Source organism: Ictalurus furcatus, chromosome 10 (assembly GCF_023375685.1).
Source record: "Ictalurus furcatus strain D&B chromosome 10, Billie_1.0, whole genome shotgun sequence".
NCBI classification, from domain to species: domain Eukaryota; kingdom Metazoa; phylum Chordata; class Actinopteri; order Siluriformes; family Ictaluridae; genus Ictalurus; species Ictalurus furcatus.
Window position 1 is genome coordinate 3,378,906 of NC_071264.1, and position 27,989 is coordinate 3,406,894.

At 38.9% G+C, this 27,989-nt stretch overlaps 1 protein-coding gene across 1 annotated transcript; it reads left to right on the forward strand.

The window, feature by feature from the left end:
• Positions 1-3,821: 3,821 nt before the first annotated feature.
• shc2 (SHC (Src homology 2 domain containing) transforming protein 2) lies at positions 3,822-27,513 on the forward strand. Its single transcript, XM_053635187.1, has 12 exons — positions 3,822-4,870; positions 8,577-8,647; positions 9,561-9,621; positions 9,734-9,853; positions 10,106-10,159; positions 10,875-10,926; positions 11,230-11,356; positions 13,402-13,579; positions 15,504-15,597; positions 22,341-22,508; positions 23,874-24,163; positions 24,476-27,513. Exons 1-12 carry the CDS (start codon positions 3,983-3,985, stop codon positions 24,623-24,625), a joined length of 2,253 nt encoding a protein of 750 aa, XP_053491162.1. The 5' UTR covers positions 3,822-3,982; the 3' UTR covers positions 24,626-27,513.
• Positions 27,514-27,989: the final 476 nt, after the last annotated feature.

The following is a 27,989-nucleotide window of genomic DNA, read 5'->3' on the forward strand; positions in this document are numbered from 1 at the left end:
ATTAATATCAGCTGGGTTAGTAAATTCAATACTTATTTCCCCCACTGTATGGTATTCGGAAGACATAGGAATGGTAAGAAGCTTTATCTGCCCATAACCGGTTGAAACTGGTTTTGTGCAGTGGCGGGAGATTAACAAAGGGAGAAGAGTGTAAAGTAAACTTATGAATATCCTCTCAGGTTTTGTACTGATGCCAGGTGTCAATCTGCAGGCTCTGAAAGGGTGTCAGGTGGAGGTAGGGCATCATGTTTAAGGAAATGTTTCATGGTTTTTACAACATTTGGGATACAAAATTGGTCAGTAATACTTTTGATAACCTCCTTTTCTGTGACATGAGAAATACTGTGAAAATGGTGCACAAGGAAAGGAAGAACAGTGTGGAAGGGCAGCGAATAATGCCATCCAGCCTGGGTATACACCCCTCTGTGTGCCAAAAGGAAAAGTCAGCCTGTGTACCAGAGGTCTGCAAAAACACAATATCAATATCACAGGGGTGTATGCATGCGAGAAAAATTAAAACACGGTGGCGTCACGGACGTGAAGAGAGGGTGAGACCTTTTTGGCAGCCCACTTAGCCTCCTCGTCCGCCATACATTTACCCCTTCATGTAACTTCGTTACATGATTTTTTTTGGCAGCGTTTTAAAATAAAATAATGCATTTTTATTGCTGAGCTGATTTATAATACTGTGACTGTATCTGTGAGCAAGACATGATATGTGACAGTGTAACATGAACCACACCAAAATTTATAGGACATATCAACAGTAAAAACACTGAGGTCCTTGTTTCACTAAAAGGATAATAACAAGACCACCCAGGTGGTGTCATGAACTGAGTCTTAGGACAGATGTAAGTGCAGTTAAGGGTTTTATTAAGAACATAATATCCAGAGGGCAAGGCAAAAACCATAAACAAAGACAGGCAGCAGTCAGGCGATCAGGTAAGCAGGGTAGAGCAGGTTAGACAGAAATCAAGGTCAGAGGCAAACAATCAAAACCAGATTAACAGCACTAATGAAAGGCTTGGTACACAACAGAAACAAGTAACTGAGCATAATACTTAGCAAAGACATAGTGAATGAGTGGTCTCTTTTATAGTGTGGTGTGCTTGTCAGCATGATATGGACAGGTGAGTCTGATTAGTCCTCAGGAGAAGGTGAGTGTCTGTGTGTAGCTTTGGGAGTTGTAGTCGTTGGCCATGTTTGTAGTTTGTGGTGCATTCTGGGAAATGCAGTCACTAGCCTGCCATGACATGACAGGCATAACTTTCTTTTGAAAATTGCTGGGGTGGAAAAGAAAACTTATGTGATTAAAATATAAACCAAGTCAGTACTCACCAAATGCTTTTTCACTCATCTGTATTAAACAGTAGCAAGCGGCTCTTCTATTGAAGCACTTCAGTTAAACTACTTTAACTAATTTTAACAAATTAGGTGATTTCAGCTAGCTGATTTCAAGGTTAACTAACCTGAACTAACTGGATCCTGCAGGTTTATATTGGCTGTATTAATGAGCTACATCCAGTCTAAAGCCTTACAATTTAGACTCATACTCCACAGTATCATGACTGTAGTTTTCTTTAAATAAATCCATTATAATGTAATGTGATCATATCTCTAAGTATAAAAGTAACATAAAACAAAGGGAGAAAACGTTTATAGCTATCCAGTGAAGGAGTTTTATCATAGAGGAAACATTTTTATTAAAGACACCAGCCTTTGGTCTCAACCAAATCTTTGGTCTCTTGGTAGTGCCATGACTAAACAGTCATATTTACTTGGACCTGACTGCTGTACTTTTTTTTTTTTTTTGAATTTGTGGTACATGCCAAGTTCAAAGCAACGTTAGAACAAAGTTTGTAGAATATGGGCTATGAGCTTAAATGGGCTATGAGCTTGTGAATGTATTATCCAATTTTCAGTACTCTTCTTGTAGCATTCACTTAGGAGTGCTTGACGTCTAAAACCGCTCATAACTCCTCAGATATTTGACTGTGGAAGTACACTTTTGGGGAGTCTTCTTTAGGGCATGCCCTTATTTCTTTCTTCCATGTCCTAATATTTACTAACATAATAGTTTAAGCAGTCAACAAATATGCTGATAACAGTCAATTACAATTTAATGGCCAATAATTACATTTTTTTATACATGAATGTTGGCATGTATCAGCAGAAAAGTGTTGGGAAGCAGTTCTCCACTCAGGGGCGGAACTGCAGCGTGCATTTGCACTGAGGCCCCTGGGAGGTTTGGAAGGTTTGGGAAACATGCATTATATCTAACTCTCATTTCCTCTGGTTATTTAGAAGTCACTAATGGTCGGTCCAATTATGTTGCTTTGCATTGTCTGAAGTTTCTAAGAGTTTCAAACTGTTGTTTTTAACAGTTTTTCTAACAGTGCAGCAGCCACCAGCCTTTTTGGAAAAAATTATAGTTCCTGCTTGCTTTCAATTTATAATTCCTGCATATAAAAGTGGAGGCCAAAAGTAGAAAGAGAAAGAAAGAATTGGACAGGGCTTCCATGATTAGACCAATCATTTGCTTCTGATTATTTCCCTCCTTAGCTTCCCCTGATAAGGTAGTTACGCTATTTTATGATTTATAAAAGGCTAATGGATAATATCATTTAGCTGTTTGCTAACTAATTAGTAGGTGTGTTAAAAGTACCAACTGTCAATGCATCTATTAACAACAGCAATTTATGATGCTTTTTTTTTATGTTGGAGCATTTCTAAATGTCACTATTTCCTGAAAGGAATTGCCATCAAATTTTTATTTCCATGTAATGCTGTGACTTTTAATGCTTAGGCAACAGTGCCAAAATGGTACAGTGGGTGCAAATGCTATTATTTGTGTCTGTGTGAATGATTTTTTGCTTTGCTTTGGTAGTGTTTAGTCATGTTAATGTAGTACTAGCCCCTACCTTGTCTACAAAATCACTGTCTACTACTACCACTGTCTACAAAATATTAAGTGTGTGTGAGTATACACATGTAAATATTTTATTTGGAACGTCAACATTAGTAGAGCATGTAATATCACGGCATAATAGTAATAATAATGATCACGTAATACAGTTTTACAATGCATTATAGATGTATTTAAATTATTTAAAATGTGTGTTTTTTTAAATATATATTTATTTAAATAGTTTAGGCAAGGCAGTTCTTTACTGCTGTATTTATGCATTTAAATGATGTGTTCATTTAGCTTTTTAAGGCTATAATGTATTATGTTTCTAGTGCCAGAAAATAATCTTTGAAGATCTGGTAAAAAAAAAAAAAAATTATGCTAAAACTGGCAAACAATAAATCCCAAGTACATAAGATAAGTACATAAGACACCCAACTGGAGTTAATTAAATTAAGCCTTTATCACGGAAAAATATATTTACTTATATTTGCATTTAATTTAATGGTAATGTATCTGCATAAAAAGCATAAAAGAAGCAGGACTCTCTCACTTCCTAAATCCCAATTGAATCCGTATGCATCATTTGTAGACATTGTTAAGAATTATTTGATTGATCGGCCAACAAGCAAGAATGATAAATTGTCCTATGTTTGTGTTAGACATTAAGGATTGCTACTTTGGACTGTATCTCTATTTGAAGCGTAAATGCTATGAACTGAGTGCCAGAGGTTTAATAAAAAATATCTTGAAATATATGCTAGTGTGTATGAGGTAAACAGCATTCTTTGTTTCTCTCTAGACAGTGCTCCGTTGTTGACCGAGAAGCTGTACAGTGTGTGAGTGTGTGTGGTGTGATGTAATGCTGGGAGGGGGTACTCAGGCTGTGTTAGCTAATGGGGGTTGAATGCATCTGGGCGGGGCTGATAGATGAACAATAACATCATGACCTCATAGAGAGAATACGCAAGCAGGGGAGTAACTGAGACATACTAATGGAGAGGGCTGGCCTTCACACAGAGCGAGAGAGAGAGAGAGAGAGAGAGAGAGAGAGAGAGGGGGAAGATATAGCTTATGCTTAGAAGAGACTACAGCATTGCACCAACCCCAAAGGAGGCTCTCTTCACTGAGGATTTTGGAAGAATTGCCTTTCTCTTCCATTACATCCATCCATTTTCCTTCCTTTTTCCAGCATTACCCACTGGCAGCGATACACACTCCCTGCACCAGGCTGTTCTTCCGGGCATGCTACTTAAGCCCAAGTATGGCCGCTTTCGCAACGACTCTGTGACCTCCTCAGACGACCTGATACAGAGCTTAGCCATGAGCGGGAAGGTGGTAGCCACAGCAGTGGCTCCTTCTTCAGTACCAAACTCACCAGTACCACCTTTGGAGCCCACCATCCTCACCCCACCCTTAGTCCAGGCGTTGGCTGAGTCTCCTGGCCTGGATGGCGAACAGGACAGTGCCACCACCTTCTGCATGTTAATCCCCAAGATGCCCCAGTGGAAGTTCTCCAACTCGCTGCTGAGCTGCAGCCCTTCTAGCAGTGCTAGTTCCAGCTCCAGTAAGGATTCTAGCAAAACCTCCATCGCTAAGGCATCCCCAGCCACCTCAAGTATAGCTGCAACCTCCAGTGGTCCCATGACCAGCCTCGCTGCTGCACTTAACTCCTGTGACCCTGTCTGTATGGGTCCCTGTTCCCTGCAGGCTGTGAGCAGACAGAGGGTTGTTGTAGGCACAGCTAGTCCCAGTGGCTTTGGAGGTACAGAGACAGCAGAGGGGAATCCAAGCAGTGCTGGGAGCTACCGCACAGGCATAAACCGCAGGACCAGGGTGGAGGGAATATGGCTTGGTGGAGAAGACCTTAGCCAAAAAGCGAATTTCATCCATAGGCCTTCGCAGGGCTGGCTGCACCCAGACAACAAAATAAGCAGCACAGGGGCCTCCTTCATTGTCAAGGTGAGTTATAGAGTAATTAAAACAAAAAATCTGTAAAATATGATTGAGGATGAGGATGAAAATGCTTAGTCTTTAATAGCATTTTGCAGATTTTTAGAATTGGGATGGCTTATGATTTATTCACATTGACTGCTTTATGTTATTGTTCTAAGGAAGAGAAAAGACTGTTGTAATTTTTTTTTTTTTTTTTTTTTTTTTACTTTATTTTTACTTTAAATGTTACAGACAAATTGTCAGTCAGTGCAAGACAGGCACTTTTACATTTTACATTACTACATTGTCTGTGTCTGATATGTATTGTTGATGGCAAGAAGCAGAATGTATAATTAAATTCAGTGATAAAGACACTGCATCAGCACAGCGACAGGGTGTGGGTAAATAAGCAAAATACATTTGTAAACATTCCTAAAGTTTTAAGCACCAGCCACAAATGTTGTTATATATTATATCAATGTTATACTTTATGTATTATCACCACACAAATGCTATAGCTCAACATTATCAAAATGATTATGAAGTATTGCAGATATTTGCTATAGCCTCTGTGCTCCCTCATGTTTCATGAGTTAGCAGACTTATTGGCCTTAATTCCCCAATTCTGCTTACTGCCTCTTTCTTTAATTCTCTTACCTCGAAGAGAGACAGAGAGAGTCCAGTCTGAGCATGCATAATTGCATTACTCAGGCACATTTCTCTATTCAATTAAGTTTAATCACAATAATTTGTATCACATGTTTTCCAGATGACCCAGAATTATACTGGCATCACAATATAACTAGAGTGAGATAAGCTACAGTTGTAATCAAAATTATTCAACCCCCATTGCAAATCAGGTTTATTGTCAAAATTTACAGACTTTCAGCTGATTGCAATGAACAAATCAAATGCAATTGAAGCAATTGAAATAGTTCAACACAACCAATGCTTCAAGTGGTTTCCCCAAATTCAACTGAAAATGCAACTTATAATGACTTCTCCAGTTTCAAAATTATTCAACCCCCCTGAATAAAATCTCTCACAACAGCACAAATATGCAAAACAGGTGTTGTCTCAAGCACACCTGATGCTAAACTAATCAAGGGCTTCATTAATTGCACCAGGTGTGCTTGAGCTGGAACACATGAAATACCTAAAATGGCTAGGGGCAGAAATTCCTATTACATACATGTATGAACTACCTGGACAGGGCAGACAAAGGAAGCTATCAACGTCTGCAAGCAGATTTCTGAGAAGGCAGGTTGTGAAAATCCCTCGAGTGACTGCAAAAGACTTGCAGCGAGACTTGGTGTAACAGGCACTGAGGTTTCAGTGAGCACAATAAGGTGCGTACTAAACGCAGAAGGTTTCCATGCCAGAACTCCAAGACGTTCACCACTACAGACCCATAAAAAAGCACAAGAAGAGTCACTCAAAGTCATATAAATAAGCCACAGATGTTTTGGGATTCTGTTCTGCGGAACAATGAAACAAACTGGAACGTTTCAGCACGATGGATCAGCGGTATGTCTGGAGGAAGAAGAATGAAGAAAGAACACTCTGTCCACAGTCGAGCATGGTGGAGGCTCGGTGATGCTCTGGGGCTGCTTTACATCCTCTGGCACTGGAAACCTGCAGCGTGTGGAAGGTGAGATGGATTCACTGAAGTATCAGGAAATCCTAGGAGAAAACGTCACGCTGTCTGTGAGGAAGCTGAAGCTCGGGCGTCATTGGACCTTCCAACAGGACAATGATCCCAAGCGTACCTCAAATTCCACCAAGGCTTGGTTGCAGAAGCAGCCCTGGAAGATTCTACAGGGCCATCACAGTCGCCTGACTTCAACCCCATCGAAAATCTCTGGTGGGATTTGAAGAAGGCGGTTGCAGCACGCAAACCCAAGAATATTACTGAACTGGAGGCCAATTGCACATGAGGAACGGGAGAAGATTCCTCAGGAACTGCCAGAAGCTCTGCATCTTGTTTGCAGCAGGAAAAGGTGCTCTACTAAGTACTAAAGATGCTTGCCATGAAGGGGTTGAATAATTTTGAATCTGGAGAAATCATTATAAGTTGCATTTTCAGTTGAATTTGGGGAAACCATTTGAAGCATTCATTGTGTCGAACTATTTCAATTGCTTTTGTTTGATTTGTTCATCGCAAACAGCTGAAAGTCTGTAAATTTTGACAATAAACTTGATTTGCAATGGGGGTTGAATAATTTTGATTGCAACTGTACATCGCAACATATGAAGGATTTCCCATTACAAGGCTTACAACATCTCTCTGTCTGAGCTTAATGTATAACCATAGTGTTTCTGATTTTGGCAGTCTCAGGATATGAATCATTGCTCTAGGTGTCTTGTTTTGCTCTCCCTTCAGTAATAACATTTAAATACACATTGTAGGTTATCTGTAGAATAGAGGGTTCGATACTTGAGTAGAATGGGAACATGTCCACAGCCACATTCCAAAATCTAGTGGAAAGCATTCCCAGAAGGGTGGAGGTTATTATAGTAGAAAAAAAAGGGGGGGGGGGAATAATTCTGGAATGGGATGTTCAACAAACACATATGGGTGTGATGGTCAGCTGTCCCTAAACAACATTAAAAAAAAAAGATGAGAGTTGAATGAGAAGATAGCAGGCACTGAAATTACATCGAATAGGAGTCTAGTATATTGCAAATATATTGTTGTATGCATCACTGCAAATTTGATTTAACTGAACAACATGGCTTCTACACTTATTATTCACCAGCTGATAAAATAGCACCAGCACATCCTATTTTACATTTGATTTTGTATATCAGGAGGAGTTACTCATACACAGAACAAAACTGAGGTCATGAAATAGTAATGTGTGCAGGGGATGTAAGCTATTTTATCATGCATTTAATTAGCTTTTTAAAAATAGTTCAATGCACTTTCCTATAAATAACATTTACCCACAGTTTAAAGGATGTTTAAAGGATTAACTGACCCAGCATTGATCTGATATGCTTACATCTGTCGCAAATTGAATTAATAGCTTTATCCATAAAAATATTCGTCCTCTTGATAAGCAATGTCTGTGAATGAGATGCTGTCTCCTCTTATGCTCTCCATGTGAAAATAATTATGTATTCAATTTTGGCCTCAAATGGCATTCCCTAGTTGTGTACAAAGTGTGTGTTACGATATAGTAAGGATATTCAACAACTAAGGTCAAATCAGTATACTATTATTACCTGTGAGGATTGTGCATGGAGATTATTTCTTCAGACAAGTGGAAATAATTCCATGGTTGGTTTGTGTGACAAATACTAAAATTAGCACCATAAGTTACTAAATGTTATTTTTAATTATAGCTTTTAGTGTTCTCTGTCCACCCATGCTTTGGGCTTACTGCAAGAGCAGTCTACAACATACCCATTATACTGTCTCTTAAATGCTGAGGATATAAAGATATATTTTGCTCCCCTTCATGGTGCTAAGCTGGAGGCGTGTTTCAAATTTTGTATGCATGCTTCTTCTACTCTCAATGCAATGGAGAACCTATCAGCATTACTTTGTTTGTTTGTTTGTGTGTGTGAGGGTGTGTCAGCTGGCTGGTGCAGGTCTTACAGTTGTTTTGTGTTATTTTGAATGAAATTGTGGAGAAAAGTCTTTGCTAGTTGGATTGGTCTTTTCCCGTTTAATTTTTTTAATATATATATAATTTTTCTCTCTCTCTGTTTGTTCATATCATTACAGTATCTAGGCTGTATTGAGGTGCTTAAATCAATGCGTTCACTGGACTTCACCACCAGAACACAGGTGACAAGGTAAGCTGCTCAGTTTAATCTTTTAGTGGCGTTAATGATTTGTGGTTTGTACTGTTTTACTGATTTTACATCAGTTATTTGTTTCAAGAGCCTTAAAACTATTAGAGATCTATGTTCAATTTAGTGTAGCACAGTAATATTTTGCTGCTCACAGAGCTGTTTTTCCTGCGGGAATGGTGCAGTCCTCTCCCTGCTCCTGGATATTGATCAGCAGTAACCTAATCCCCAAAGCCCACACTGGCCTTAAGTGCTTCCAGAGCCAAGCAAATGCAGATAGACATGTATTATTGATGATGCTACTTAATGACTGAAGAGCTGCAATGAGTTGGACCACGAAGAGCATTGAAAACAAAGAAGGCTGGGGTAGATTTTGGAAGAGGAATGTGTTTGAGGGGGATATAGCACTTATGGAGAGTTATAAAGTGTTACACTAGGAGAAAGATGTAGTGTCTGATTGGTAGTGTTATAGAATGATGTATTTAGAGAATACAGTCAACAAATAGCTTATGAATTCCTTTTGCTAATCTGCAATCCTGTAATCTGAATCCTTTGATCAACCATGTAGTTAGAAACATCTACCAACATTATATAAAAATAATGATATGACTAGATTATGTTTATACTCTAAACAAACAATGCTAAAATGTTTGAGACACAGCTTGAGACTGATTAGAGTGGGTATTGATGATTATCTCTCGTGTAGATCTAGGAGTAGGGGTGATCATCTTACTGGAGAAAAAAAAGCACTCAAATTATGTGAAAGCATTGGATTTGTTTAGACTAAATTATTTTGTATTGATTACCATGGACCCTTTGCAAAAAGAAAGATAATGTAATTCTAGAATACTATTAAATCCTATAATATGTATACGTATATTAAAAATTGAAGCTAAATATCTAAGTATGTCTTCAGGGAGGCTATCAACAGACTGTGTGAAATAGTTCCAGGAGGGAAAGGCGTGTGGAAGAAGAAGGTGAGCACTGGAGAGCATACAAATGTTTCTATAAAGTGGAAATTTATATTAAAGATACATAAATGAAATTATGTAGCTTTAATATAAATGATTCTGATTCTGTTTGTTGCAGGCTGCCAACAAGGCTCTTCATGCCGTCATGGGAAAGAGTAACTTGCATTTTGCTGGCATGCGTATTGCTATCAACATCTCAATAGAGGGGCTGAATTTGCTTGACCCCACCACGCGACAGGTTCAAATCTTCAACATATTCTAGTATCCTGAGCATTTTATAAAAAACAGATGAGATGAGAAGAGATGTGAAAATAGGTGTCAAAGAAAATATTAGTATCAGTAAATAATGGAAAGCTTAAGTCAATAGGTCAGTCCAACCTGTTGTAGAAATCAGCTTTGACCATTTATAATTGTATTGATTCTGAGGTGCTTAGTCTGTCTGTCTGTCTGTCTGTCTCTCTCTCTCTCTCTCTCTCTCTCTCTCTCTCAGGTGATAGCACATCACCCTATGCAGTCCATCTCCTTTGCTTCTGGAGGAGACACGGTGAGGCCTTAAAACTCTCAGTCACAACACATATATAGTGCATCTTTTAGCATCATGAGAGCTTCTTCTAACAGACTTATTATTTTCTTCACATTATGAAATAGACCATTTTTGGAGCTTTAGGCTGACGTCTAGCAGCTTCAATGTAGCGTATTGTTTATATATTGGTGTTCAATGCAAATTATGCAGTGTGCCAAATATTATTTAACTCACTATGGCAAAGATATAGGAGGACTATAGCAAAGACTTTAAAGAAGAACAAAAATAATATATTTGTTTAGTTCTTGGTTTGGCATAAAACAATTTGGGATGTAATTCTTTATGAGGGCTTTCAGTCCTAACAAATCACTATACCAATATTCACTCTTTTCTGTTAACAATGGTATTTTTTTGCACAGACTAACTATATTTGCGGCAGAAAAAAACATGCATGCAAAATTTCAATGACTTTTTCACCGTTTAGTCCTTCTGGTTATATAATCTATAATATAATATAATCTATATATAAACCATGGCAGTGTGATCTGCCATTCAGAAGTTAAAGTGGACCTTTAACTTCTACCTATTAGAGCAAATTGTTTTTGTTTGATATGTCACCACAACCGTGATCATGATAAAGTGGTTACTGAATAAGAATGTACAGATGGATGGATGGATGGATGAACGTTGATATGTTTGTGGTACTGAATATAACAAAACTCATTTTATTCTTCAGGATACACCTGATTATGTTGCATATGTGGCCAAAGATCCTGTCAATCAAAGAGGTTAGTTGTTAATCTCAGAATGCTGCTACAGAGTACGTTTTTAGTTTATTTATGTACTTCTGCATTGCTAACTACTTTAATAATTATACCATGTCATACATTTGCTTATGTGACCTGTGTATCTGTAGAGGACAATTTTCATATGACATGTTCATATGGCCAGGTCGTTTTTCCTTTAGTGATTTTGTGCTTGTGGCCTGTAACCAGTCAATACATTTCTCATCCAACAGTTATTAGTCCTGTAAATATACACAAGACCACTTTCCTTCCTAAATTAAACATGCTTGGTTCTTCTACTTGCAGCATGTCATATTCTGGAGTGCTGTGCAAACCTTGCACAGAGCATTATCAGTACGATCGGCCAAGCCTTCGAGTTGCAATTCAAACAGTACCTGCACAGCCCACCCAAAGCCATACCCAGCCAGGAAAGGTGAAAGATTTTTTTTCATAACTTTTAATCATATTAAACTACCTGCCCGTCACCATTCATTTTGCTTGCAAGTTATGTGTAGCCTATATGTGTCTTATTCACAGAGGATGTGTGGATTTGTTTATAGCTTATTCTTATAGCATAGACCCAAGGTGAACATCTTCTTAAAATATGAGTATTTCCCCCAGCCTGCACAGGTAAAAGTCAGTATCAGTATTGAGTTGGCTAACGCTGGTTTAAAACTTAGACACTAGGATGGTTTTAAAAGCAGTCAGAAGAATTCTAGTTATATTGTATTTATTTTAGAATAATAATAAAATTTATATTTTCACTTCTTATGTAATTCACTTCCAAGAACCATGTCACTTACTAAATGTTTGGATATTTTAATGAAGTTTAAACAATATAGTATATAAACACCTAGCCTTTGGTGCTCCAGCTCTGAGAACACCTCCATTCTTTGTCTGTGGATATGATGGAAACTGAATACACACTGCTCATATTTCCATCACCTCCTCTTTTGGTCTGAGAACTAATAAATTGCCTCTGTCATTGTCATCTGGCTTTCGGGTAGCACACAAACACTACCTGCTGTGTCACTGATTAATATATGTGAAATGAACAATGTCATATCACAACAAACCAGCAACTCCATTTCCCAGGACGCACCACTGACTACAAACATGGCCGCTGAGGACTACACTTCCCACACACGCACATGCTCGCCTTCACTGGAGTACTAACTACACACACCTGCACCCAATCTCACACACAGCACATACACAGTATTTAAAGGACTTTGTGAACACTCAGACTTTGCGAAGTAAACGTTCAGCTGAACTGTCTTTGTGGTTATCCAAGCCTTATACTCGTGTTTTGCCAAAGTGAATTTTGACCATTGTTTACGTTCTTGACCTCGATTCTCTGCCTTGCCTAGTTTTGTCTGTTTGCCTGATCGCCCGACCTCTGCCTGTTTATTATCCATGGATTTTGCCTTATCCATTGGATTGTTATTATATCTGCCTACCTGCACTTGCTTCCCTCTCTTCCTCCATTTCGTGACAAACAATACATGCAATAAAAATATTTTATCTTAAATCTATGAGGACACGTTTTAACTACTGCAATTTTTCAAAACACTGACGTAAAATCTTTGACACCTCTACAATGAATAGTTGTTAGTTCAGCTGGAGAGAATAACAGTGCAACGAGCCTCTTGCTGTAATATCTAACAACTCGTAGAGATGACCCACAACCATTTCTCTGTTAATTTTAATGTATATTAGGGAAATGATCATATTGAAAGATCCAAGTCTAAACCTACTGGCAGAGGCAGCCAGGTTTTGGGCTAAAATATCATAGTACTTAGCAGAAGTGATAATGCCATTCAGGGATGCAGGAAATATGGGTGCTAAAGGTACTATATCACTTAATACTTATGTATACCATTTTTATATATGCATGACTTTTGGGAACTTCAATAAGCAACATTCATGTCATCACCCCAGTGACATTGGTATTTAGAGCAACTGTCTGTTTTTCTTGGGTTCTGTTTGCCATTCAAAATGTAATATTTGTTCAGCAAGATTATTGTAATAATATATAGGCAAATTGTGGATTCTGAATTATGATTTTATCTCATGTGATTAATCATCATCATGATATTCACAATCCTCTAATTCAATCATTCAAATAATCAAATTATAATCAAATTATAATCAAATTTAAACGTTATTATTAAAGAATAGGTCATTCAGCTGCAGCAAAAATTTTGTTTTTTCTGTTCATGCTTACAAACAACTACAAAATGGAGGCTCTGTAATTGTGGCAAGAATGCTCAGCATGTGCCATGCTGCAATGTTTAATTTATTTCATAATTTCTTATATCCGGTTCTCTTAAATGGGTTCCAATTATTATGAAATTGGCTATTAACCCTTAAACTATTATAAATTTGCACAATACGAAGTTGTTATTATTGCTGTTATATATTTATGATAGATATTATTATATTTATGCACAAACTGACATTTTATGATTATCTTAGGAATGTAAGGACAGAAGAGTCAGCGTGGGATGAAGATGACATGTTTTTGGAACATGATTACTACAACAGCATACCAGGAAAAGAACCTCCACTGGGAGGAGTAGTGGACTCGAGACTCAAGACACCAGCGGCCTTGCTGGGCCACATCCACTGCCTGCCGCAGAGCAAAGCAGCACAGGTACTTGCTCTAGCTTTTCGGAATCAGTCTTTATTTCACACTCCCCTGCAAAGCTTCATATTTGCTCTAAAATGGCTAAGCCAGTAGTTGGTGGGCTAAATCTATTGTAACTGCAAAGAAAATTCTAATTTGTGAAAGGCAGTAGATAATCATATACAGGCAATTCCCTGGTAGCTAACTCTTTAATGTATTGGCAAGAAAAAGTCACTCATCTTCTCCTTATTTCAAGCTTTCAGAATGCTTACAACCAGTGGAAATCTCACCACTGAGCCCAAAGAAACTATGTCGGACTTGAGCAATGACTGTATATATGGGTGGACATTGTAACAGTGGTGAAAAAGTGAAGCCATACTGTCTCTGACGTCCTCTATTGGCTGGTTGCAGTACAATTTTTAACCATGTTAATATTACTTCATGTGACTGGCTGGAACTTATTCATTATTTTGAGGACATGAGAGTTATGCCTCATGAAGGCACACACATTTTCCAACACACACCTGAGGCTCTTGACCGTTCTGTAGTAAGGCCATACCTTGTTCTATTGAAGGCTGTTCTAACAGACACTCCGCAGGGAGTTATTTGTAGTTTTTATGGTATGTTTCTCATTTTGATGTCTAAGCTAAATTGTTGTACTGATAACACAAGCTAAATTTCATAATAAATTGACTGTATGACCTAACACTCAGAGTAGATTGTTAAGGTTAGCCAGTCACTCCTTTTTAAACAAACCCAACCCATAGAACGAGTGGAGCATAAAAGAGCACTTCTCCCTTAATGTGTGTAACTTACAGCAGGTATCAGATCTAGATGATGATCATGGAGAGCAGTGTTTTTTTCCTCAAAAAATCAGTCATGTTGAGTTGACTGCTGTTCACCAGTATATTTTTAGTTGTTACATTACATTAGCTACTTATACTTACATTACTTTAATTAACACAATGAATGAGCCAGTGTCAGCTAATGGTAAATGGTAGATCACGACTCTTTTCCTGACAACGGTAAAAGCAATATTCTTGTACAAAATAATATGACTACAGTTTATAATTTTACATATTAATTAATAACACTGTACTTACCACTTTGAGATAGATAGGATTCTATGCACCATCTAAATTGGCACTTTAGGTAATGGCTCTCAACATGGGCACTACCGGCTTGAAGTGGGGGTGTTAGCTGGACACTGGCCATCATCTGACTGGCCGTATCTACTTTGCAGATTTTTGCTCCACGGTCTCTACTGAGTGGACACTATCTCCAGTTTTAACGTACTGCACAACTTTAGTCAAATATGGTGACTTTAACTTCGAACGTTAACGGCCTCAGAACCGCACAATGAGAGTAAATGGCACCATGTTGTCCACTCATACATACAGTCATTGGTCTTGAGCCAGAGTTTTTTTTTGCGGAGTCTGAATTCTGATGATGCCACATTCATCCATGGCTAGGAGCCAATGAATGAAAATTGTCCCTGCTTTCTCTGTGGGAGGGATGGTATCAGCCACAGTGACACTAGCCAATCATGGGCGTGTGTGAGCTAAAATATGCGGATGAGGATAGATAGTGCTTTATACCTCCAAGTGTTTAACACTGCAAAATGAGCAGCAGTTCCAAAAGATGTGGATGCCTGGCTTATTATGTCTTGGAGGAAGCATGTGTTAGCCTTCACCCTCCCTGATTGGTAGCTGTTATATGATAGAGGAGTGCTAGCTGGTGGGTGGGAATTGGCAGGTGACCAATTTGAGGAGAAAATGGGAAAAAATACAGGACTTTTCTAATGTGGTTTGATTTCCTGCTTCCTTCCATGATTCTTATAAGTAATTTGTCTAGTATTAGCAAGTTACAGTATCCAGTTAGTGAGTTATAGTATATCTGTTCTATTTGGAGTACAGTTTCAAACTGATTCCAATTCTATTTACATTTGTAGCCTGGATCTACAGCTAGGAGAGACATGGCCTCACTACCTGCAGCTCAGCTGTGTTATGAAGTGCATTGGGACACGGAGAACTGCAGTAGCTCAAGTGAGATTCCCTTCATTTAGTCCTGAAATTAAAATACTGCATGATATTGTTCTGAATGTATATGACATTGAATTTGGTTTGGTAGTAATTTCTGTTTACACTTTAGAAAAAGACTATGTTTTTATGTATGTACATTAAATTAAAAAAAGGTACTTTATATAGTATCAAGCATTACTAAACAATTAAGAAATTAATTAAGTATTTTAATCATTAACTAATGATAGTAATGATAACATTATTTTTTGTATTATTAAGCAGTTTTAGTAATGATAATATATTATGTTCTCTATTATTAAGCTCTTTTAAACATGAATTGTGACATACATTTGAATAATTACTATAAACTGTTTACTAATTACATTCATGGTTATTAATATTTTAATGTACTCATCAGTAAATACCTTAATTAATGTTGCCTAACAATTTGAATAAGAAAATGAAACTAGACAAGAAAATATATTACAATTAAAACAGAATTAAATATAGGAATTAAAAGAATGAACTAGTCTAACATTAACTAGTCTCATTTTGACATGCATCAATATGTTAATGTTAATTGATGTATTAACTGATATTACTAAACATTTGAAAAAGATGGCAGATGGCCACATAAATATAGTCTTCAGGCATCATGTCTGCATGATTCCTTAATTCTAACATTGTTTTGAAAATAGATACCATGAGGAACTATTAAGAAATTCTCTTTGAATGTAATTGCTTAACTGTTATTAATCAAGTTCCTTGTAAATGATCTTTTCAGGAGCATTTTATAATTGCAAAAAATGAGTGTTTTTTATTTTATAACCAGATTGCACTTAACAAATGTATATAAATTTACTACAGGATATCATATATTTATAATCTATGCCCTCTCAGAGTGTTGCCTTCACTATTATTGCAAGCTACTTGCACAAGAAATGTTTATAATGTTGTGCTGTGCAGATTAGTCATGACTGAGAATGGCAATTCATATTCAAGGCTGTGTCCCAGACAACATAGTGCATAGTATGTAGCATGCCTAAACAGTCATGACACTTGTAATTGTTCAGTATTACAGATATGTTACAAGAATAATGTACTGACATTGCTCAAAGTGCTGATACGGCACTATACTGAATCCTTGAAAAACAACTTGAGGTGCAATGTGGCTATGCTTTCAATCTGTAAAATCCAGTGAGGAGAGACAGTGAATTCCATGATGCCACATTGCAAATGTCCAAATGTACTCCTCAGTGAGTCTTTCAGGAGGTAGCCATGGTATGCATACTATGGCTTTCAATTAAGAAGGCACTTCATGACCTCTGTTCAAGTGTGCAATCATTTTCTTTACCCAATGAGCTAACTGGTCTTTAGAAAATAGAGCACCCTTTATTGTGGTCCACAAAGCACACAGCTGGCAGTCACTCACACAGAGCGCTTGAGAGCCCTCACTAGACAGGTCTAGCAAGGGCACATTCTCATCAGCAAGAATGTAGCACAGTGCCAATTTGAGAAGCAATGCACTTGTGGTGATGGGGACTCCGGAGCTTGACATACATACACCATAACATGAATCTACATCTGCTCCAACCAGGAAAAAAAATAAAGGCTGCTATAACATAAAACAGTATCTACTATTATATCATTATAACATGGTATTAGCAGACAATTTAGGATATAATAGCAGTTACTCTTATACATTAATTGTGTAATCTCATTTCCCTCATAATCCCATTTTCTCTATCAGTATGAATTATTAAAATGTATAACTATTCAAAATCAATTACATTTTCATTACAAATATGAGGTTAAATATGCCCAACTAGTGGGTGATTTGTTTTAATTCTTTCCATTTTTTCCCCCAAAGATGCAGCTAATCTGTCAGTGAGCCGTAGTTGGTTAGAGCGGCTTACATTCCATAACTCATATGCAGCAAGACCCTACTGAAATCAGCTGGTTGATCATTTCAAAGTTTTTACACTTATCTTTTTTTTTTTCCACACCAGAGTGACAGTTCCTAACTTTTCACTAACACAGATACTCTGAGTGTATTCAGAGAAAATATTCTACTAACTAATTTTTGATGCCACATTCAAATCATGTGGTCTTAGAATACTACCCCAATTCTGAAAAAGTTGGGACAGTATGGAAGATGCAAAAAAACAAACAAAAAGAGTCATTTGAAAATTCAATTCGCCCTGTACTATACTGAAAACACATTATCAACACATTATTTGATGTTTTACTTTGTGAATTTATTTTATAGTTGAAAACATACACTCCTTTCAAATTGGGTGACTGCAACACACTCCAGAAAAGTTGGGACAGTCGACTGTTTAATGTGTATCATCACCTTTTCTTTTAATAACACTTATTAAGCCTTTGGACGCTGAGTGAAGGCACCAGTTGGTTAAGTTTAACAAGCAGAATATTCCCCCATTCATCCATTATGCGGTTTGTCAGCTGTGCAACTGTACTTCGTCGCCTTATTTTGCACTTCATATTGCACCACACATTCTCAATTGGAGACAGGTCAGGACTGCAGCAGGCCATGCTCGCACCCGCACTCTCTGTTTACGTAACCATGTGCTTGTAATCTGGGCAAAATATGGTTTGGCGTTGTCCTGCTCTGGATGGCAGCATATGTTGTTCCAAAATGTGTACATATCTTTCTGCATTAATGGTGCCCTCACAGATGTGCAGCTTACCCATGCCATGGTCACTGACACACCCCCATGCCATGACAGATGCTGGCTTTTTGACCTGATGCTGAGAACAGCTTGGATGGTCCTTTTCCTCTTTGGGCCAGAGAACACGATGGCCGTTTTGTCCAAAAACTCTTTGAAATGTCGACTCGTTGGACCAGAAAACACGATTCCACTGTGCTACTATCCATCTCAGATGAGACTGGGCCCAGAGAAGTGGGCGGAGTTTCTGGACAGTGTTGATGTACGGCTTCTGCTTTGCATACTAAAGCCTTAACTTCCATCTGTGGACGCAGCGGCAAATGGTGTTGGCTGACAAAGGTTTACCAAAGTATTCCTGAGCCCATGTCAGGATCTCCATTCCAGACTCATGACGGTTTTTAAGACAGTGACATCTGAGGGATCGGAGATCACATGTATTCAGAAGTGGTTTTCATCCTTGCCCTTTACGCACCGAGATTTGACTGGATTCCTTGAATCTTTTAATTATATTGTGCACTGTAGAAGGTGAAATGCCCAAAGTCCTACCGATTTGTCTTTGGGGAACATTGTTCTCAAAGTGTTGGATTATTTGCTGATGCATCTGTTAGTAGAGTACCGAGCCTCGACGCATCCTTGCTCTTGAAGGGCATTATTATTTCAAAATAAACATTTATCTTCAAAAAGTTGATGCAATTTATTAGGTAAAACATTAAATACCTTTTTTTAAAAAAAATATGTTTCTTGTTTAAATACAAGTCAATGTACATTTAAAAATCACTACTCTGTTTTTATTAGCATTTTCCATACTGTCCTAACATTTTCGGAATTGGGGTTGTAGTTCAGCACGCCATTTGTGGGCTATTGATCAGATATTCCCCAGTGTCTGAATATGAAACTAGCGTTTCTACAGTAAAAGAGAGACAATGCCATCAGCTTAGCTGAATGAAACCTCTACACAGCCCACACAATACACTCTACTATCGACTGTTACACTGTTTGGACACTTCTGTTTTTCAGGTAAATGCAGGAAGGGGTGGATGCAATTACAGTTAAAGTAAGTAAAGCTTTTAAAGTGCAGGCAGACAAATCCAAAAATGTATGGCAGAGGCAGAGTCAAAAACAGGCATGGGTCAGGCGATGAACAAACAGATCAAACTAAGCAAAACAAACACGAGTCGCAAGAAACAGGCAAGAAGTCAAAAAAACGGCACGATAAACACTGGACCGAACTATGGCTTGGTAATGATCAGGCAGAAAATACTGAAACTACATTGCGGTGAGAACAAAGACACATGGGGGCTATAAATATACAAACTAGTCAAGGGCAAAGTGAACACAGGTGAGAATGTTCATGACACAGGGAGAAAGTCAGTGACAAGACAGGGAAGGAGACAGGACATGAATGAAAACAAAAACACACATGGCAACATAAACAATAACATAACCCGGACACACGCGCAGCTTATGTGTGCCAAGCGCTTCGGCTTCCCTGACAGATCAAACATTCCCCTAGGCAAATAGTCCTGCCCCTCTGGGCAAAATGTCTACATAAATCCCAAGGTTCTGAGGCAGTCGTTTTCTCTCATGTTGTCTTCTTCCAGAGCAGCTAGGGAGCTGACATGGGGTATCTTGGCAGGAAGCAGGAGATGAGTCAAAGTCAGGCTTGCTGGGGTCAGGCGGCGGGGCTATGACAGGTTCACCGGTGTCAGGTGACAGCAACAAATCTTGGGAAGCCGAGCCACAGGATTCAGGCTTGTGCAGGTCATGGGAGATTGCACCATCGGCCTCTGGAATGAGCTGGACCTGGGAGGCTGCACCGTCATCCTCAGACAGGAACAGACCTTGGGAGGCCGTGCCATCGGCCTCAGACAGGAGCATGGCACAGAAGGTTGTCTCGTCCGCCTCAGGCATGAGTGGGTCTTGGGAGGTTGCCCCATCAGCCTCAGGTGTGAGTGGGTCATAGAAAGCTGCCCTGTCGGCCGCTGGCCAGAGCTGGGCTGTGGAGGCCGCCCTGTTGGCCTCTGGAGGGAGCTCTGCATGTGAGGCCACCCTGTCAGTCTCTTGATAGAGCTGGGCTGTGGAGGCCGCCCTGTTGGTCTCTGGCTGGAGCTTGGGTGAGGAGGGTGTCCTGTCGGCCTCTGGAGGGAGCGAGGCATATGAGGCCACCCTGTCAGCCTCTGGTTAGGGCTGGGCTGTGGAGGCCACCCTGTCGGTCTCTGGCGGGAGCACTGCATGTGAGGTCTCATCGGCCTCTGGAGGGAGCTTTGCAGAGGAGGTCGCCCTTTTGGCCTCAGGCTGGGGCTCAGCAAGGGAGGCCGCCTCATTGACCTCTGGCTGGAGCTGTACTGTGGAGGCTGTCCTGTCAGCCTCTGGAGAGAGGTCTGCAGGGGAGACCGCTTTTTCAGCATCTAGCTGGAGCTTGACAGGGGAGGTCACTTCTACTTCATCTCCAGCCTTCTTCTTATGAAAGCTGGTTAATGGATAAACGGGTTTGTCCTACAGGCTGGCCGATTCCCAGAAATGTTTCATGGTCAAATTTAAAGTGTCCCCTTTCCCATAAATTACTCTCATTAGCGAAATGAACTCAGCCATGCTTCCTAGGCCCATGGTTCCCGTGTCCTGCTGGGCTGGAGAGCCGGAACAACAAAAATATGAGCCACTGTTTATCCTCAAGCTTGGGGTTCGACAAGATCTCAAAATAGATTTGGCTCTGAAGCAAGAATTCTTTAAAAAGGTCATCAGAACCATCAAAGGGGTCCGGGGGATAAATGAAGCTTTCCTTCTGCATCCATGGAGATGGCGCAATATTCTGTCAGGTAAATGCAGGTGGCGGTGGATGCAATTGCAGTAAAAGCTTTTATTAAAGGGCAGGCAGACAAATCCAGAAATGCATGGCAGGGGCAGAGTCAAAAACAGGCGTGTGTCAGGCGATGTACAAACATAGCAAACTAGGAAAAACAAACAGGAGAATCAAGAAATAGCCAAGAAACCAAACAACAGAATAGAGGGAAAGATGAATGACTATAGCAAAGGCTCACCTTTCAGCACAACAAAGACCCAAAACATTCAACCAAGACAACACTGGAGTGACTTCTGGGCTTTTGACTTTGAATGCCCTTTGAATGTCCTTGAGTGACTTTGAATGTACTTGAGTGGCCCAGCCAAAGCCCAGACTTGAACTCCATAGAACCTCTGTGGAGAAACCTGAAGATTCAGATGACAGACGCTCCCCAATCAATCTGAAAAGCTTGAGAGGATCTGTCAGAAAGAATGGGAGAAACTGCTCAAATCCAGGTATGCAAAGCTTGTAGAGACTTACCCAAGAAGACTCAAAGCTATAATTGCTGCCAAGGGTGCTACTACAAAGTACTGAATAAAAGGTCTGAAGACTTACTTTGATAAAAGATTTTGGTTTTTACTTTATCATTATGGATTATTGTGTATAGGAGTAAATTTATTTCATTTTAAATTAAATCTATAACACAATAAAGTATGCAAAACTAAAGTGGTTACTTTGTTGAATACTTTCTGAAGCCCCAGTGTGTGTGTGTGTGTGTGTGTGAGAGAGAGAGAGAGAGAGAGAGAGAGAGAGAGAAAGTGTGTTTTATTTTTTATTTTTATTGAGCTGTTGAAGGTGCACTGAAAAGTGAAGTGCAAATAAACACCACCCGGAGCTGTGCTAAAATTCCATCTGTCTCCCTCCACACATGTAAGGACACATCTGTGTTCTATAAGTATATATTGTAACGCTGGTTCTTTAATAGTACAAATGATGTGCCTCAACAGGCCACCCTTCTTGATGGTGTGAAGTGAAGAAGAGGTGAAACTGTTAAAAATGACTCAAAGACATGGTGTCACCAGAGATGTAACATACATACCACTGTCAGCCAGTATTAGATATTGTGTGGATTGGTGACTTCTGAATCATATGTGGGAAGATGGCACTTACTACTTGAGCCTCAGAAAACATGAGGATGAATGACTATCTCTTAAACTTATCTTTAATTAGTCCTTCTGCATCTTTGTATGTATAAAGTATAAAATAATAGGCTGTGCACTCATTTTTATCACTTCCAGGTGTGACATCTGATGGGTATTTGAGAGCAGATGGACATCCTACTAGTAGCCAGGATTATGAGGAGCACTTATATGTGAATACACTGAATCTGAACAACACAAGACCATCATCAGATGCACAGGAAGAACGCAGCCCTGAGAGCCCCAAAAAAGACATCTTTGATATGAGTATGTCAGATCCAAAACCACAGTCTAATCTAATGTCAATCATATAGGTCTACCCCTTTAAATATGTAAATATTTTTCTCTTTAACTAGCTGTTTTGTTTTGTATCTTTGAAAAATAAAGGTGTGCCAATCTACTGCAGTACCCTCCAAAACTATTGGAACACAAAGCCAATTCATTGTTTTTTCTGTAGACTGAAGATAATCGAGTTTGAGAGGATAACATGATTATGAGAAGAGAGTTTAGAATTTCAGCTTTTATTTCCTGGTATTTATATGTAGATGTGTTAAATGACATAAAACGTAGCACATATTGTATTAGACCACCCAATTTATAGGCGAGCAAAAGTATTGGTACATGTGACTGACAGGTGTTTCTTGTTACCCAGGTGTGTCCTGTTAGTTTGACTGTTTAAACAATAAATAGCTCTGATCATCTACTCTTGGTTTTAGCCTTCAGTTTCACCTGTGAAGGCTGCATTTGTGGTTATATAGGATAAGCCAACATAAAGTTCATAGGTCTTTGGGAGAACAGCAAGCCAATACAGCAATTTGGATTGTCGTGAAAATGAAAGAAACCACTGGTGTACTGAGCAACAGACAGTGAATTGGTCGGCCAAAGAAACAACAACAACAGCTGATGGCAGAAACATTGTGAGAGCTGTGAAGAAAAACCCAAAACAACAGTAAGTGACATCAATAACCTTCACAGGGCAGGGGTGAAGGTATCACAATCCACCATTTGAAGAAATGCAGAGGCCATACCACAAGATGCAAAGCATTCATCAGCAGTAAGCATCGGAAGACCAGACTGGAATTCTGGAATCAAAAGTTCTGGAACCAACATTAACCTCTACGAAAGTGATGGAAATGCCAAAGTGTGGAGAAAGAAAGGATCCACTTATGATCTAAAACATACAATCTCATCTGTGAAGCATGGTAGAGGTAAACTGGGCTTGCATGCCTGCTTCTGGAACAGGCTCACTAATCTTTATTGATAATGTTAGCAGCAGATTGACTTCAGCAGTTTGCAGGAACATTTTGTCGTCAATTACCAGAGAAATGCATCCAAATTAATCATGAGGAACTTCATCATGCAGCAAGAAAATGATCCAAAACACAACAGAGGATTTTATCAGGGGGGAAAAGTAGAAGGTTTTAGTAGAAATGTGTTTGGTGTATAGTACAGCACAAATGAATTGGCTTTGCCATTCCAATAGTTTCAGAGGGGACTGTAAATAATAACAGAATTTAAGACCTAATTCAAACAATTCAGTATTTCAGAAAGCAGTGTAGGTATCTTAGGTACAAAGAGTTTACTACACAACTTACAAAAAAAATTGTCATTCTTTATCCACGTTGCCCCCAGGACCTTTTGAAGATGCACTGCGTCTGCATGAGGCTGGTAGTGTGTGTTTGCTGGAGGACAAGTGGCCAAGTCCCCCACATCGCAGAGCCCCTATAGCCCCTACTGAGGAGCAGCTCTGTCAAGAAGCCTGGTATCATGGGCGAATGAGCCGCCGTGATGCAGAGAAGCTACTGATCCATGATGGAGATTTCCTAGTACGGGACAGTTCCACTAACCCAGGCCAGTACGTACTGACAGGGATGCACTGCGGCCTGCCGAAACACTTGCTCCTGGTGGACCCAGAGGGAGTGGTGAGTTAATGGGTTGTAGCTTATTGGTCATGGGCTAGGGGACATCCAATTTTGGCCTAATCCCTGTTACTGGTGGACCCCACAGGAGTGGTGAGCTGATGGGTCATAGGTCAGGTTATGAACACCCCATTTCTGAAGCAGTTTCTTTGAACAGGAAATTATTTTGTATTTTAAAGCTCATTGTGTTCAAGGAAGAGGGCAACTTGTGCAAATTTTCACCGACAGAGATTATTTTACACTAAAGTATCTATAATAGCTATTTTTAATGAGAATTGATTGAGATCCTTATTTTGTTTTCTTTGTAATCGTCAGGTACGCACTAAAGACATGCTGTTTGAGAGCATCAGTCACCTGATCAACTATCACCTGAGTAACAAGCTGCCCATTGTAGCAGCTGAGAGTGAGCTTCATCTCCAGCAGGTGGTGTACAGAAAGCAGTTACCACCAATCAAACAAGTGTAAGTGTGTCAAGAATAAAAGACAACACTTGCACATGCCTATCTTCACATAAAGAACAAATAGTGGTACAATTAGTTTGTATTAATAACAGACATTCCATCCTTTAATGACACACTGTAAATTAGTAAAATTGCCCCCAGGTTTCAAAAAGGGTATGAATTAGTGTGCGCGTGGTGGCCAGCAATGGACTGGCATCCCATCCAGAGTGCATTATATTCCCACCTCCCAACTAGTGCTCCCAAGCTCCGGCTCCACCGCAGTCCTGACTAGGATATAGCAGTTACTGACAGTGAATGAGTGTAAATTAGTATGAATCCTGTTATTACTCTCAGGTTATAAATGAAGCTAGGCATCATTGCAGCCATCCCTGGGTCCCTACACCTTTGCCTTAAACACAGATTCTAAACTTTTATTGAACATTAGTATGTGTGAATGAAACTAAGTTTCCATCAGCACCTCACACACAGCTGTCAGCAGAATTCAGAAGTATATGAATACTTAGAAAGTGCTGGAATTAAATTATACCAAAAAGGCACAAGATTTTTACTGTGTTTTGCTGTAAGAATTTTTCTCAGGATGCAGTGTTGCAGTGCTGTTTTTTTATGTTTATTTCTTTACACCAAATGGTCCATTGAACTCATAGATTTAGGTAGAATGTTAAAGAAATTCTTTGAAGGGACTCAATTACCCACAGATGTATTCATAGTAGTAGTTTAAAGTATTTAAAGGAGTTATTTGCCCTCTTCAACATTTTAGCCATTTTTTGAAAGGGCAATGAAGTGAAATGAAATTAAATTTAATACAAACAATAATATTAAAGTTCAGATGGCCCTTGATATCTTTCCTTCTCCAGCTGGAAAATCACCATTTACCTACAGTGTGTTGTTTGACACAAGTAGTTGTACTTTATGACAGTTACAACCTGCATAAATGTAAGCTTTCAGTTGATTTTGCTTACTGTCCTTGGCATACCTCTTGAAAACTCAAAGAAAAAGCAACAGAGAACAAACATCTGTTACCAAAATTTTATGGCAATCGAGAACCTTGTTCTTTGCTCAGAATGACTGTATAGCAGGCTAATGCTATAAAGCTATCTTAAAAACACAAAGCTTAAATAAAGAGCGTATGACAAAATACACAAGTGTGGTTTCCAAGACGTTGCATACTTGTTAAATATAAGCCAGATACAGTGGGTAGTTTATTTCGGTGTGTGGCACACTGCAGATATGAATATGAGCTTGGCCATCAAAATGACTCTGAACAGCGAAAGCAGGCCACTATGGGCTCAGCTACAGTTATGCCTAACTTTCTGTAACAGCTATAGCTGTTTCTAATTTTGTTTGTTTATTTTGTCTATTGAGTTGGAGAGATGCAAAATATAAATATCAATTATTGTTTGCTCAGATGTTATTATTGCTTTATTAGATGTATAAATGGATATTTTGGAGGTGGCATTGTGAGATGTATGTCCAGTTGTGAAAGGCATGTTCTATTTATTTTTTCTATTATTAAGATCATCCATTAAATGACACATCTGAATTATTTCAAGCATTATAATTAAAAGCATAACAAACAAAAAATAGTACAGTATACCTTTAGTTTCACTCTCCACAGGTACCACTTTTCTTTTCAGGTCTATTTTCCATAGGAATCAATGTGGATGATAATTCTGGCAGAATAAGTGGCACTGCATGCGATTTAAATGCCAGTTTGTCATGAATCTGTTCAGCAGCTCTCTAAGCATATTTATGTATCCTTTGAAGCCTAAATAAAACTATTTTTTTGTCTGATTTATTTGTCACCTACTATCACTAATAGGAGTATTGTGAGTATCATTATTGAGGCATGTGGTTCAATAAAGTATTGCTGAGCAGTATGTGAATAAAGTATGGCTAAGCTGAAAGCATGATTCTTTGAAAAAAGGTGTGTTGAGAATACAACATAAAACAAAGGCAACCTGAGTAAACACACAATACAGTTTTTATTTATTTATGGTTTTTTATTGAAGCAAAAAAAACAAAAACAAAAGTTATCCAACACCTATCACCAATGTGAAAAACGAATTGCTCCCATAAAATTAAAATCTGGTTGTGCCACCGTTAGCAGCAATAACTGCAACCAAACACTTCTGATAAGTGGAGATCAGTGTTTCACTTACTTCTAGGACTAGGACTTACTCCTATACTTTGGATCATCGTCTTGCTGCATAATCCAGTTGTGCTTGAGTTTCAACTTATGGACTGAATGTAACAGGACCCCTGTCTTCCAAACAGTTCATTTTCAGCTCATCAGTCCACAGAATATTCTCCCAAAAGGTTTGAGGATCATCAAGGTGTGTTTTAGCAAAATTCAGACGAGCCTTAATGTTCTTCTGGGTTAGCAGCTGTTTTCACCTCGCCAATCTTCCATGGAAGCCATTTTTGCCCAGTGTCTTTCTGATAATGGAGTCATGAACAGTGACCGTTATTGATGCAAGAGAGGTCTGTAGGTCTTTTGATGTTGTCTGTGGCTCTTTTGTGACTTCCTGGATGAGTAGTTGCTGTGCTCTTGGAGGAGTTATGGAGGCCCGCCACTTCTGGGCCAAGTTTTTCCATTTGGAGATAATGGCTCTCGCTGTGGTTCTTTGGAGTCCCAGAGCCTTTGAAATAGCTTTGTAACCCTTCCCAGACTGATGTATTTCAATCACCTTCTTCCTCATCATTTCTGGAATTTCTTTTAACTTTGGTATAGTGTATTACTGGCTAAGACCTTTTAACCAACTTCATGCAGTTGAAAAAGTTCTATTTAAGTGTTGATTTGATTGAACAGGGTTTGCAGTAATCAGACCTGGTTGTGTCTACTCTAGCTGAACCCCATTATGAATGCAATTTCATAGATCTGGGGAATTAGTACCTATGGGGGCAAATAAATTTTAACACAAGTCCAGTTGGTATTGGATAACATTTTTGCTTCAATAAATAGCATTATCATTTAAAAACTGCATTTTGTGTTTACACAGGTTGCCTTTGTTTTATCTTAGATTTTGTTTTAATTTCTTTTTTTTTTTTTAAAAAAGTGAAATATAAAAAAAACAGAAGAAATCAGATACTTTTTCACAGCACTGTGTGTACAAAATTCACATGTAGGAGAATGTACAGACTGAAAAATATTTACAGCTTGAATTTCAGAGTGATCTTTTTGAGGATTCCATAATCCAACACATACACTTGATAGCACCACATGTTATGACCTTAAGTAGCACTTGGCCACAATACGGTGTTAAATGTGAGCGTGTGCAAAGAAAAGAAGAACCATCACTCATATAAAATAATTCAAGAACAAAAAGATTAAAATAATAAACAAAACTACAGGCTAACTTTGCCAAAAC